Raw genomic sequence first — 14,623 nt, forward strand, 5'->3', positions numbered from 1 at the left:
GTGATCATAAATTCTTTCTTGTGAGCAAGACAATTAAGCCTTGGCAGAGACTTTTAAGATGGATTGGTTTATTTTGAACAGTATTTCCTATCTCATTGTCGCTTTCACACGAAGTACAGAAAAATCAGAATAATCCACCATTGGAAATAGAGCCATCCTATTTATCTGAAACTTGTTTTTGCTGATAAAGAAAAATTTTGGACTTGTTACAGAATACATGACAAATATTCTAATAGTTTCTTTCTTTTTCTTCCTGGATTTCTGACATCAATTGAGAAGGTGTAAGTAGAGAAAACATGATTAAATTTTAATTTTTTTCATTACTCTTTCTGACAACCATGTATATTTAACACACCATAAAACCCCATTTTTGTTTTGTACTAAGTATATATTATTCTGGTAATACTCAAAATATCATGAACTAATAGGGGAAAATAAACAAACCAGAAAGTAAATTCTTAGGTCAACAAGTGTAGAAGTTATTGCTTTCCTGGAAGCTCTCCTGACTCAAATACCAAGCAAAAGCCTAACAGAAATAACGTCAGGAAGATGGAGATAACATGCACACTGCTCCATACCATCAAATATGTAATTCATATTGCAAGCACTGTGCTCATTTTGTTGTGTTAAGCAAATACTAGTTCTCATACAAATACATAGTAGATCATCAGAATTCTTCTCATAGCTTCATAGAATTAAAATGTAGCTCTATTATATTAGGAATACAATTACCTTGATATTGTTAATATTTTCCCTTGCAGTTTGGTACCGCCTACAGTTTTCAGATAATTTTTCACGAATGTGAAACATCCAACATAATGCACAGAACTCCCTGAACCAACCTACAATACAAACATGCAATAGGATGAGATTCTATTTAAATAAATTCAATGGAGCAGTCTGAGATTTTTCAGTATTGTTCTGAAAGGAGCTGCAGCTCCTTAGTCCCACTTAGTGCTCATGTTCTTTCACATTTATCGGGTCTGTATCACAACCCCCCCACCCCCAATCCAGAACAGCACATTTTAGAATAAGAGTTTTGGTAACTAACATGAAAGCATGTGTTCCTGACACATTGCAATACACTATTTCAATCTAGTAAGAGCTTATATGTCACCTGTGGATTTTTTTCCAGCTCTAAATTATTTTATGTTATTGCATACAGACCTAAAATTTTACAGGTAATGTCATCAAACTGATGGGCTCCAGAAGATGTAGATCCATAGAGAGCAGTGTGGAAATTGCAGTAACAAAGCAAAGTCTCTGGGAATGGACTCAGCAAAGGAAGAGAACCTTTCTTTCGAATCTATAACAACAGGTAAACAATCAAAATGGAAATGAAAATCAGTTAACATTTTGCATGTATCACTACTAAATGCATAGCCTCTCTCTAAGTTATTAGAATACTGCCAAGATCAGTAAAACTCCCTTAAGCTTGCTTTCCATTTTCTTCAAATCACTACTTTGAAAATTCATTTAAAGGAATATGTTTAATATGAGCTATGGCACAAAGAATGATTTTGTTTGAATGGTACTCATGATTACCATGAAATACAACAGTAACACCAAGTATAAGAAGAACTAAGATCAAGAAACCAGACTGATTCAACACAGTCCAGGTTGTTGTCACCAAGGCTGACTAGCTTTGCCTCCAGTTTCAGTTGGTACATCTGACCAGCTCCCCATGCCAACATTAGGCATGTGACCATGCAAACAGAAGTAAATACTTTTCAGCCATATCAGTTCCTGATCTCAATCACTGCATTAATGCTGGTGCAGGGGGGGTTGCAGGAAGAGCCATACACACTGTGACAATGACCTAAGACTGTACACAAAAACTTCTAATCAAAACTGAACTTGCTTCTGTGCAAACAAATCACACAAAAGTAAAATGAGATCTCACAAGTTCTGTGCACTAAGATGATCCCTTTACTTGAAGTGAGCATTACCTTCTCTGTTAATATTCAGCCCTAAGTGATCTGGAGCATATTTCCAGCTAACAGCTGTAACTCCCAATTAACGTCTGTTTTTTTCTTTCGATGGAAAATAAATTAATTTGTATGTTACCAAGTAGAAAGACACCCAAAAAGAAACACTTTATGATTTAGATACCCTATATCTTTAAATTCTGGTCTCCTATAAAAATGAACATTAAGTGTAAAACTAGAAGATGACATGTACAAAACACAACATCAAAGCCAAGGTAAGACTGAATGCTTCTGTAACTGCAAACCAATCAGTAATATTTACAACTAATAATCAAGTTAAAAATAGAAAGCTAAATGTTTACTTTCTGCATAACTTTTCTTGCCCACTTCAGTTGTGTAATATACCACTGTGCTGCAGAGTAAGAACAATGAGCAGCCCGGAAGAGCAAGATAATTCGCTGAAGAACTCCTGACACTTTCTGACGGACTTCTTTCTCTGTTTTTAAAAGCACATCATCATTGTCTTCCTGAAAATGCAAAGACAAGCAAAGCTCGAAATTAGAAAGGACACATAAATAAATGTTACTGGTCCTAATTCCATCTTCTTTTATAACATAGATAATTTATGGAAAATACACAGAGGCACACATACTTTCTCATCACTGCTGTGCTACCAAGGTAAATGAGCAGACATGGAAAAAACCAGAAAAATGAGCTCAAAAGAACCAGAATAAAGCTCACAAAGATTCATAAATACCATCAAACAAACATACAAGAAACACACTTACTTCACTGAGAGAAGCTGGTTGAGGACAGTACAATGGTGGTGCTGGAAGACAGAGCCCAACAGGAACCAAACCATAAAACTTTCTGCAAAGATCCTTGGCAGACTCCATCAAAAGCTGAAATGTGTCTGAGAGAATATCAACATCTGCCATAACAGCTGCTTTCAGTAGTTCCTCTATTGAACTGTAAAGAATACCTGCATCTTCTTCTTCAATGGGATCTATAAAATATTAATCCCAGAAACTGATAAATTAATTGAATCAATACATAGATCTTCATTCTGACATCATGAGGTTACATTGTCTGAATCTACATTCATATATTACAATGACAGTCCTCATCTACTTGCTTTAAGATAAGATCTCAATCTTTAAAAAGTAGTATTCAATTACTAATTTTAAGTTTTGCCCCATTACCATTACGCCTATTTAAGTTTTGCCCCATTACAATTATGCCTATTGCCTTTCTAGGTAGAGAACTAAACTTTTTAGCCAGGCATTTGCTTGGTATAACATTCTGGCAAATCATATTTACCAAAAAGGCATAAACAGGTACGTTATTAATAGAGACTAAAGCAACTCTTTCATCAATAAGTACATCCACCTGCTGACAAGAACTTGAAAAGCTTTCAGATAAATGAGAAAATATAGAGATTGTGCCAGTAAACTTACTGTAGAATATAAATAAGGACAGGTTGATCTAGACAACGGTGTGAATTTCAGCAGTTAAGTATTAAGTTAGGAGCTCACAGTATCTGCAGGGACCAGTGAAGACCTGGCCAACAGCCAGAGAGACAAGTGAGAGACCTGCTTGTGCATCTTCATGTCTCTAAGGGCAAGACAAGGGGAGACCAAGGGAGCCATGACCATATGCCAGAAATACAGTGTACATATGTATGTGTGTGTCTCTAAAGGTCAGGCACCAGGACAGGCTGAGGAGCCCAGACCAACTCTCTGCTGTATCCTGTGTACTTACAGGACTGTATGCTCCAGGCCAGCTGCTATGGGGTGCATAGACAGTGTACGTGTGTGGGGAAAGAGGGTGTTTGTGAGTGGGTTTGTACCAGAAAGTAGAGATGGGATGGGGCTTTGGGGCTTACATACACAGACATGAGCAACCTGTGACACTTAGCAACTGGGTCAGCTGGCCATCTACTCAGCTAATGGTCTTGCCACTGGCCCAACTCCTGGAGTGATACCTACTTGTACCATGTGTATCTATATGCCAACTTTAATCCTGACCAACAGGAGAGGGAAAGGTGATAGGATTGTTGGTGCTGACTGTGTGAGTGGTGAGCAGGTCTGTAGGTCTTCACATGTGGCCAGTCATATATAGGTGCTGCGTATTTAACATCTTCTTATAGCTAATTTCAAGTGTGATGATACTTCCCATACTGTTAACACATAAATTTATTTGTTTATTGTAACAAAGATTTGGTTTCATTCCTTGTAAGTTAATATCAAATATGGTCAAGCAAAGGGTTGAGCAACACAAATGAGAAGACAAGATTGATAATATATTTCATTTCTGGAATGACCAAAGCCAAAACACGTAGCCTCATGAAATTAAAGTGCTTGAATATATTAAAATAGTAATACACACACTGGAGAAGACAAAGCAGTTATTTCTTTCTCAGACAGTGTATAACACTGTATATGTAGTCAAATAACATGAAAAATAACCACAATTATTTTTCATTTTAAGTACCTGTGAACTTCTTGTATTTAATATGTCCTGATGTATCAGAAGTTACTGGCTGTCCTAACAAAGACTGTAACTTTTCCTGAAAAGTCTGCAGTGGTAATAAGCTTAATGGCAGGCGACACTCTGGTTTTTTCATTCTGGAAGATAACAAGAAACTGCTCATGAATAAAAAAGTAATATTCATACATAATCCAATGAAGGTCTCTTAAACTAGTATCTATGCCAAAATAACTAATCATAAGACCTTAATTTCTACACCTACTACAAGTCTGGGAATATGAACTTCTGAGGCAAAACACATGGCTTGTCAAAATAAACTTCATGGAAATAACTATATAACAGAATATAGTATACTGATTCCAATTACAAGTTTACCTTGGGAGGTCATCAGAGTTCTGACAATACAGCTGATAGGCCAGACCAATTGACACAGACTGCTTCCAGTCCCCAAGTGTGTGTGCTAACCACACAGCCTCTGGAATGAGTCCACCAATAAAGAACAAATCAAGAGCATATTCAGCTGTCCACACAGATGAAAGCTTCTGGTCCTTGACAGCTCTGGTAACCAAACAGTGTTGCAGTGGAATGATGCGAGGAGGTAAGTCTGTGACATGAAAAGCACATATTAAAGTTTACATAAATCTTCGTGCTATCAGATGAATAATCTAGAATTCATTTGCTCACATTGCTTGTGGATTAGTTTCAGTGTACAACTGCTTTTATTATTAATTTACTTTTATTAGAGGTACACTAGGGAAGTGCATCTGCAGCAGCAGATGCATCTCAGCAGTGGTATAAGAGTGTGTCCAGAATAGGCTATTTTCCTGCTTAATAATGTGGGATAGGAAAGCAAGTGCAAAACTTTTGGGTTTTTTTTTTTAAGACTTAATCACACTGATGGACCACTTGCAAATATTCCTCTTATGTGTAGGATATACCAGAGGGTACACGAGATAAATGAAAATTCCTAGAGTTTTCCTAGTGTACCCACATTGTTTATATAACTGCACTTATTGCAGAAGACAGAATGCTAAAATGCATTTTTGGGAAAGAACAGTACATGATATTCTGTAATTCTTTGATTTTAGGGGAGTATATGGAGAGAAACTTCAGACAAATTAGTATCTCCTTTTAAATTTAGATTTAGATTTGTTTTTCAAATGCTGATCAGCATCCCTCCTGGTTCTCCTGGAGGGATGCTGATCAGCATGAATTCTAAGGAGTTATTTGTTTCTCTCACAGCTTCTGTTTTGCTCAGACAGTGGCATTACTTAGGAGATATTCATACTAACGAATAATCCAGCTTGCGCAATGTAATTTTACCCCAACTGTCTCATCATGTACATTGATCTTTGCCTAGCCAAGTATTAAAATCAAGGTTTTATTCTGTAGGTGTTATCTTGAAAGCTGTCCAAATAAAGCATTCAAAGACCATGAACAAAAAAGTAGATACAAGTGCATGCTGTAGTACAGAAACATTAAAAGTTCTCAATGCATTCAAATATATTACAGAAAACCTAATAAATCAAAATAAGTTAATATTGTAAAAACATACACAGCATTATAATATCATCTTACTGGCAGAGTACTTAAAATGCTTCCAATTAAATCTTTATTCTCACAAACATTTGAAAAAGTAACTCTGAAAATAAAAATTTCCGAACAAAGGAAGAAAATGCTTTCCTCTGGCTTTTCAGTTGGAGGTCACACCAGATCACAGATTCAATTCAATCACTTCTTCAGCACTGCTGTTATCTCACATTTGAGAGGATCAAAGACAGTCAGAGCTAGATCTTTAGGCAAAATTGTGACAAAGGATGATAAAAAGGCTGAGATACTTAATGCCTTTCCTTCCTCAGTCATTAATAGTATGACCAGTTTTCTGGGTAGCAAGCCATCTGAGCTGGAAGACAGGAATGTGGAACAGTATGAAGACCCCAGTCCAAGGGAAAATGGTCAGCAAGCTGATACACAACTTAGACACACACAATTCCATTGGGCTGGATGGGATCCATTGAAGGGTACTGAGGGAGCTGGAGGAAGTACTCACTGAGTCAGCTTCCATCATTACCTACAGTCCTGGCTCATCAGGGAGGCTCCAGCTGACCAGAGGTTGGCAAAAGGGACATCCCATTGACAGGAAGAGCTGGAAGAAGGGTCTGGAGAACTACAGATCTGTCAGCCTGATTCTGGTGCAGAGGAAAGTCATAGATCATCTTGAGTGCCATCATGAGACACATACAGGACAACCAGGATCAGGCCCAGCCAGCAGGGATTTGAAAAAGGCAGGTCCTGCTTGACCAACCTGATCTATGACCTTCTATGACCTTCCTTCTAGGGTGCAGGAAGGCTCTGGGTCACAGGAACCCTCAGGCAGAGTGTTCTGAATTGACAGGCTGAGGACAATTGTATGGTATTTAACAAGGCCATGTGTCACCTCCTGCACTGGGGTCACAACAACCCCTGCCTACACTACATGCTGGGGGAAGAGTACCTGGAAAGCTGACCAGTGGAAAATGACCTGGGCATATTGCTTGACAGCGGCTGAACACGAGCTACTGTGTGTCCAGGTGGCCAAGGGCATTCTGGCTTGTATCAGGATTAGTGTGGCCAGCAGGACTTGGGTAGTGATTGTTCCTCTGTTCTCTGCACTGGTGAGGTCAGCTTGAATGCTAGGGCGAGTTCTGGGCCCCTCAGTACAAGGAAGACATTGAGGTGCTGGAGCATGTCCAAAGAAGGGCAACAAGGCTGGGGAAGGGTCTGGAGCATAAGTCCTGTAAGAAGCAACTGAGGGAGCTGGGGATGTTTAGCCTGGAGAACAGGAGGCTCAGGGGAGACTTTATTACTCTACAACTTCTTGAAGACAGGCAGGCTGTAGCCAAGTTGGGATCCATCTTTTCTCCCAAGTGCCAAGTGATAGAAGAGGAAATGGTTTCAAGTTATGCCAGGGGAGGTTTAGACTGGCTATCAGGAAAAACTGCTTCTCTACAACGGTTGTCAAGCATTGGATCCAGCTGCCCAGGAAAGTGAGTTGAGTCTCCATTCCTGTAGGTATTTTAAAGATGTGTAGCTGTGGTGTTTAGGGACATGGTTTAGTGGTGGGTTTGGCAATGTTGATGGTTGGACACAACGATCTTACAGGTATTTTCCAACCTAAATGATCCTATCTGTTGGAACAAAAATTGTAACAGCTACACTTTTTTTGTGACCTCCTTATGGTTTTTCTGTCTCCTACTCCACTGAAAAGCTAAGTTGACATCATCGATACATGTGAAAAAAATCGTAAGATTTAGACAACTAGAACTGCTTGTACAGGAAATACCTTGTTTGATGTGAAGGGGATGAAGGATGTCAACATTGTGAGGAGGAAAGATATAGAGCAGCTGCTTTGTGAAATAAGCAGCCATGAATCGTGCCATGGATCGAATCACAGCCATGGCAGTGTCAGTATGAATGCTGGTTACCATCCATAGTTCATGCTGAAAATACTTGGTATCTAAAAACAACCAAAAGAAAACATTATGATAAAATTATTTTAAATTTGAATGCCAAAATTATTTAATCACAGGTTATAAAACATTATTTTAAATAAGCAAACTTACATAATTCCTTGACAAGCTTTCAGAACTTACAGAGCTTAATCTTTTATACTAATTATACATTATACTAATAATTATAATAATTATACATTATACTAATATTAGAAGACTTTTATACAAGGTTTTTAACGACTGGAGATGGACCTTAACAGCTAAATTTAGACCTGCATTGAGAAAAAAAAACCGCTTCTTCAAACTTGGAAATTTAGATTTCACTTGGATTCAGACTTCGGAAAAAAAAAATTACAAGCATCTGCAAAAACATCCCACTGTCAAATTAGGACTGGTGACCAAACTAAAATTTGCTGGTTTTCATATTGTATCATAAAAAAGTTAAATAAATATCAAATCCAATCACATTATTTCCCCCTTATTTTTCTTATTCAAAGTCTTTCTTTGGGAGGATTTGAGTCTAAAAATATTTAGCAGGTGACTAGTAGACAATGAGAGTCGTCTAAACACATATTTCAACAAGTGCAGCTGAAATATCTGAGGATCAGAAAAAGTCACTGAAAACAGTGTAAAGTGTAAAGCGTCAAAAGGTGTGCATGTGAGGGCACAGAAATTTGACATTAAGATCTTCAGTCTCAACATACCTTATCACACTTTTAGGCAATGTAAACATACCAGAAAATTCTTCCATCTGACCTGTGGAGAGCTGTGATCGCCTTAGAATCTCTCTTACCAGATGATCACAGAGTCCCTGAGCTTCACACAGGTTATATTGATACAGGTGACAATACAATATTGCAAGATAGTATCTACGCTGAAGAAAACATGCTCTTTTTCCTCCTGCATTAAAAGATTTAAAAAGAGGTAGAAGTCCAAGTGGAAGAGAAACAATAAACACAAAAAGAGATGCAGCAAATTAAAGTACTTTCCTCTCTAGAAACACATCTACATAAAAAAACCACTTTGAGGAGAAGAAATCAGGAGCTGCTACTTTAGGATACGATCCTTCTATACAGCCTCTAAGTCCCTAGTAAGTTAATGCTCATCCACAACATTTTTATTTCTAGAGCTATGGCAGTTTTTAAAACAATACTATGCATAACTGTTAAGACACAGACAAAGACAGGAGAGCTTAAGGAAACCCAGCCTTCAAAGAAAGAATGCCTGAACCACAGTGGAGTTGCTTAGACACACACCAAGCCTCCAATAGTCTTGAATTTTTTTTCCTCAATTAAGTATTCTTTATTCTAATAACCAGCAGAAATTTTTCTCATGATGCCTGGAAAGAGACGCTGGTATACCAGTTTCAAATCACCTCTTACAAAAACTCCTTATGCAAGTTTTATTTTGTTACTCTCCAAACACTAATTATTTTAATTTTACAGCTACTAAAGGAATTGACTTTTGTTCATCTGTTTTAATTTGACTCTTTCTCACTAATTCATTTAGAGCTTTCCTGTACCAAGTACTTCATAGTCATAAGAAAGCTCTGATATTAAAATAGAAATGCACAGCATTTTCTCAGAGAGCAATCAGACTTAAGTTTTGACTGGTGTCTACTCATCCCATCTTAATTTCAAGTATGCACCCTTTCTGAAAGGCAAACAGAGTCACAAATGTAAAATGATTATACAGCTCACTCCCTCTACCCTCAAAGATATTATCCCTTACCATCTGTCTTGAGTTCACAAAGAGATCTTTTCCAAATGTCCACAGCTTCTCTGTATGAGCCTAAAAGGAACTTCTCCTCACCTATAAAATCACATATTAACAAATTAAAAGCTCTACTTTTAGTAGTTACTTTTATATTTACAAATACATACGCTGTTCTTTCAGCATCAGAGACTTACTGAAAGCAGAACAAAATATGTGAGCCCCCAGTAAACTTCTACTTTCACAATTAAGTCTAGGTTGTGAGCATCTGAGGGAAGATGAATATTGAATACTCCCTGCCAGGATAGGTAATGTATGAGCTCTCCTCCAGGAGAAGCTAATGTATTGTATGGAGTGCTGTAGGAAGAGGCATTAGAATTGTCATTTAAGGTAGAGAGATCTGTCTCTCTGTCTTGCCATGACATGGCAAGGAAACAGAGTTGTAAAGGGAGACATAAATGGGAAGTGGGGCTTAGCAGTGTAGAAGTCAAAAGGAAGGTAGAATATAAGATAGTAAAGTGTAAGAAATTAGGCTACAACTATATACTATTTGGAGAATAAATATGCTAGATTACCAAGCACCTTAGGTTACACTAATTAGATGCGTAGTTTAAACTGACCACATTTGTGAATACAACATACTCATGACCACAATGACTATATGGAGTGAACAATCTTTCTACACAGAAATCCAGTAAGAGACACATTGTGATGCCCATTTACTTCAGAAGAAACAACACAGGAGATCACAATTAAAATCTTCCATTCAGATTCTTTAGGATATGGCTCAAAGCAAACTGAAATAAATTCAGTCTTTTTATTTAGCTTAACAAGCTCTAAAGAGTATAATGCAATCTACAGACATACCAGGACATTAAGTATTTAAGACAGAATTATGATAAGAATTTTAAGAGAAGTCTAAATGTTCACTTTTTTAAAAACTGATTACTAAGATGGACCTAATTTTCCTAGTTTTCAATTAACATTTTTACTGACCAGACACAGAATTAATCTTCAAATGTTGTTCTAATGTCACTCCTGAAGACTGGATGGTTGCTTGTATATGACTTAAAAGCAATGAGACAATAGAAACCTCTTCTGCATTCCTGTTCACTTTTCTTTTCAGCTGCCCCTGATACCAAACCACTTTCTCATACAATAGTCGCCATAGTACAGTCAACCTGTAATTCAAGAAGTACAATATTATGAAATTAAGCAAGAGTTAACAAAGTTGCCTACATCAATTTCTTATGTTCTTTTATTTTATATTATGCACCCAAAAACTAATTTCTATCAACTACTTGCTTGACTTCCCTGGGGGGAAAAAAATTAAGCACTTTTTGCCTCATTTTGACTAACAAACATTAAATTTCTGAATTTTCTTAAGCACAGCAATCTACTTTAAGAACCTAAACGCCCCCAAAATTAATCCCCTTGCTAGCCAAACAATGGGGAAATGAAATAATCTCAGACATAGAAACCTCAGAACAGGTATTACTATCTTTATAAACAAGACTGATTAAAAAACAATTAAAGCATAACACAGAAGAGCAACGACAATAAAACAAGATTGCAGAATTATGCAATAATTCTAAATAAAATAAATAATTAAAATAAGAATGCGGAATGGTTTTAGGGCTGGCAAGTCCCTGTTGCCTAGCACAGTCCTACTAGATGTACCAGCTCAGATACATAGTAAGTTTAACAATACAAGCAAATACACATTGCTAGAGGCTTGAAAAAGCTTGCACGTAACTGCAGTACATTTGCATCTTGAAGTACTACTGGGTTCATAATTAACACAGAAGCAATCAGATGCACAGTGCTCATCACCTGGAGCCCAATTAATCAAAAATATGGATTATCTTCTCCAATATAACTGAAACTTGCATATCAGATTTGCAGAAAACATAGTTTTATATTTAATGATTATTGAAGAAATACCTTTTATTGTAGTAGGAATTAATTAATGAGTTATAATGCTACTTAAGTTCTAAATCTCTGGAAAGCAGAAGCCTGCTCATGTGAACAGCACAATTTGATTCACTGGAGTTTTGCAGCATAGAAATACTCCAGTGATAACAGTATATTTTCCTAAAAGCTGGACAGCACATTTCAGTCAAGTTTATGTATGCAGAAGAAATAGCTCTGACAATTTAAGTAAGTTCATTTCCTCAAATGGGCTTTTCTTATTGCTCTGAGACACCACATCCATTATGAATAAAACCTTTGCTGACTAAATAGACACCGTTGACATATTGCATATGAGCAGACTTTGCAACTAGGAAGGAGTGAAATGCACAAGAGACAGTTAAAGCATCTAAATTTCAGTATCTGGATAAATGCTGCACTACCAGGCCTGGTGTCAGCTGTCAACCCATCAGTTACCTCCAAACTGATTTGCAGTAATAGTTTAGTCAACAGAACCAAACTATATTCAAATATAGGTCTGAGCCTTAATCTGTATGCTTTGTTTATGATGCCTTTCCATGGAGTAAAGGGCAGGAAAAAAAACAAAAGGATATTTCATTATATTTTAACTCATACAATTTTTGTTTCACTATATAGAACCACTTAGACTGGAAAACATCCTTAGAATCATTGTGTCCAACCATTAACATTGCCAATCTACTTCTAAACCATGTCCCTAAACACCACAGCTACATATCTTTTAAATATGATTCAGCCCACTTCCCCAGGCAGCCTGGTCCAATGTTTGACGACACTTTCAGATACTGTGGGGCCTAGGGCTAGACACAGGACTTGATGTGCTGCCTCACCAGTGCCAGGTACAGAACAACTGTCACTTCTCTGGTCCTGCTGCCAGGATTTCATTGGCCTCTTTTGGCCACCTGGGCACACACTGGCTCATGTGAGCTGCTGCCAACCAACATCCCCGGGTCCTTTTCTGCTGGGCAGGTTTCCAGCTACTCTACCCCAGCCTGTGGTGCTGCACAAGGTTGTTGTGACCCAAGGGCAGGACCTGGTACTTGGCCTTGTTGAACCTGACACCATTGGCTTCAGCCTACCAATGCAGCCAGTCCAGATCCCTCTGCAGAGCCTTCCTGCCCTCCAGCAGATCAACAGTCACACGCAGCTAAGTGTTATTTATGAACCGAGTGAAGTTGCTCTCAATCCCCTCACCTTAAGCATTGATAAACATATTAATCAGGGCTGGCCCCAATACTGAACCTTAGGGAACACCACAGCAACTGGCTGCAGCTGGATGTAAGTCCATTCACCACCACTTCCTAGGCCAAGCTATCAGGCATTAATCCATTTTAACTCAACAAAGAGTGCTTTTATCCAAGGCATAAACAGCCAATTTCTCCAGGCGAAAGTTATGGGAGCCTGTGTCAAAGGTTTTACTAAAATCCAGGTGGACAGTATCTACAGCCTTTCCCTCATCCATCAAGTAGGTCACCTGTCACAGAAAACCAGACTGATCTTGCAGGATCTGCCTTTCATAAACCTGTGATGGCTGGGCCTGATCACCTGGTTTTCCTATACATTTTCCCCATGCAAAGCTTATTCATACCTTTTTTCTGTTTTTGCGTCATGGTTTACTTGAGGATATTCTCTAAGCAGAGATTTCAGTGAGCTAAACTGGTGAGTACTACTGTCATCAAGAACTAAGAAAACAGGCACAGTGAGGGAGTCAAGTTCCACGAGAGTATTACTGTCAGGAGCGGCAAAAAAACTCTCATACTGTAGTACACATACTCTGCTTAGGATATAAGAAACCATTTTCAAAAGACAGAAGCATGCCAGAAGGTTTTTTGAGAACAACAGATCTTGTTGCTTTATAAACATCAGTTTTAAAGTTTCCAGTGTAAGCTTTGCCACATGCCGAGTCACGCTGGCTCTTGAATGCCAGTACAAGACAGTCAAATACTGCTGAAAATATTTCAAGACAAAATGTATCCATTGAGTATTCTTCACAGACTTGTTCAAAAATGCATCCTGGTTTAGCAAAGTACATTTCACAAACTGAACAATTCTAAAAAAATGGATAATGCAGTTCACTGTGTAATTCAGTAATGCATCTTTCTCTTCCAGTTTTTTTGAAATCCCTATCTGCCATGCACCAAGGAGGTTTTTTTGAATGGAATATAGTTCCAATGATGATTTATCTTTCTCTTCAATATGGTCTTCTGCATGGATGGTATCAAACATTGATGCAAATTCTAAGCAGCCTTCATCAACTTTACCAACAGATGAATAGATTCTTTGGTTATAGAAGATGGAAGGGCAATGGTAAAACTGCTTTTCATTGTCTGATTCTTCTTCAACGTCCTAAATCAGACAAGCGAAATATCAAGTTTAATTCAAGTTTACTGAGAGAGAGCACACACAGACTGCAAAGAATCATAATTTAGTCAGTGTCATAAATGAAGTTTTTATTACCTTAATTACTTTGCTTAAATGCTAGTACATCTAATAAACTGCAGTTTCATCTCAATCTCAAATTAAATGTCGTTCTTTGCAAAACAGTTGGGCAGACAAATTAAATTACCTAACAACAAAATTACACTGCCAATACAGCAGAAGATTTTATACCAGAAAGTGAAACCCCATCCTTCACTAAGCCTAGAATACAAGACAGAAATTATGCTAGATACCTGTAAGATATAAAAGACATTAAACAAAAGCTTAAAAGCTTCAAAGAACAAACCAAAACGCAAAAGCATAAAATGAAGTTGGGAAAGGCCGTTCAGTAACTATGTTCACAGGGCCACTCTTCCAAAAGACAAATACAGATTTTGGAACTTATTAAAGAATCTTCTAAAACTCAGGATAAAGATAAGTATCTTATTCATTAAGAATAAGATTGTTACTAAAATAGTCTAAAGCCCCAGTATATCTAATACCTAATGTTACATTTTATTATAAAGTGAAGCTAAAGTATTAGCTTTCCAGGGAGACCTTACAGCGCCTTTCATTACTTAAAGAAGGCTACAAGAGAGCAGGAGGCTTTTGACATGGACATGTAGTGAGAGG

At 37.6% G+C, this 14,623-nt stretch overlaps 1 protein-coding gene across 16 annotated transcripts in view; it reads right to left on the reverse strand.

Moving 5' to 3' along the window:
* CPLANE1 (ciliogenesis and planar polarity effector complex subunit 1) overlaps positions 1-14,623 on the reverse strand; it is a 59,453-nt gene that overhangs the window by 34,969 nt on the left and 9,861 nt on the right. For all 16 annotated transcript variants that reach the window (XM_072921979.1, XM_072921990.1, XM_072921994.1 and 13 more), the window contains 11 exons: positions 13,161-13,918; positions 10,619-10,803; positions 9,641-9,721; positions 8,645-8,809; positions 7,741-7,914; positions 4,794-5,022; positions 4,422-4,555; positions 2,717-2,934; positions 2,291-2,455; positions 1,168-1,306; positions 733-842 (listed from right to left, as the gene is read on the reverse strand). In XM_072921979.1, coding sequence (XP_072778080.1) covers positions 733-842; positions 1,168-1,306; positions 2,291-2,455; positions 2,717-2,934; positions 4,422-4,555; positions 4,794-5,022; positions 7,741-7,914; positions 8,645-8,809; positions 9,641-9,721; positions 10,619-10,803; positions 13,161-13,918 — 2,358 coding nt within the window. The remainder of the gene's footprint in view (positions 1-732; positions 843-1,167; positions 1,307-2,290; positions 2,456-2,716; positions 2,935-4,421; positions 4,556-4,793; positions 5,023-7,740; positions 7,915-8,644; positions 8,810-9,640; positions 9,722-10,618; positions 10,804-13,160; positions 13,919-14,623) is intronic.

This window comes from Taeniopygia guttata, chromosome Z (assembly GCF_048771995.1).
Source record: "Taeniopygia guttata chromosome Z, bTaeGut7.mat, whole genome shotgun sequence".
NCBI lineage: Eukaryota > Metazoa > Chordata > Aves > Passeriformes > Estrildidae > Taeniopygia > Taeniopygia guttata.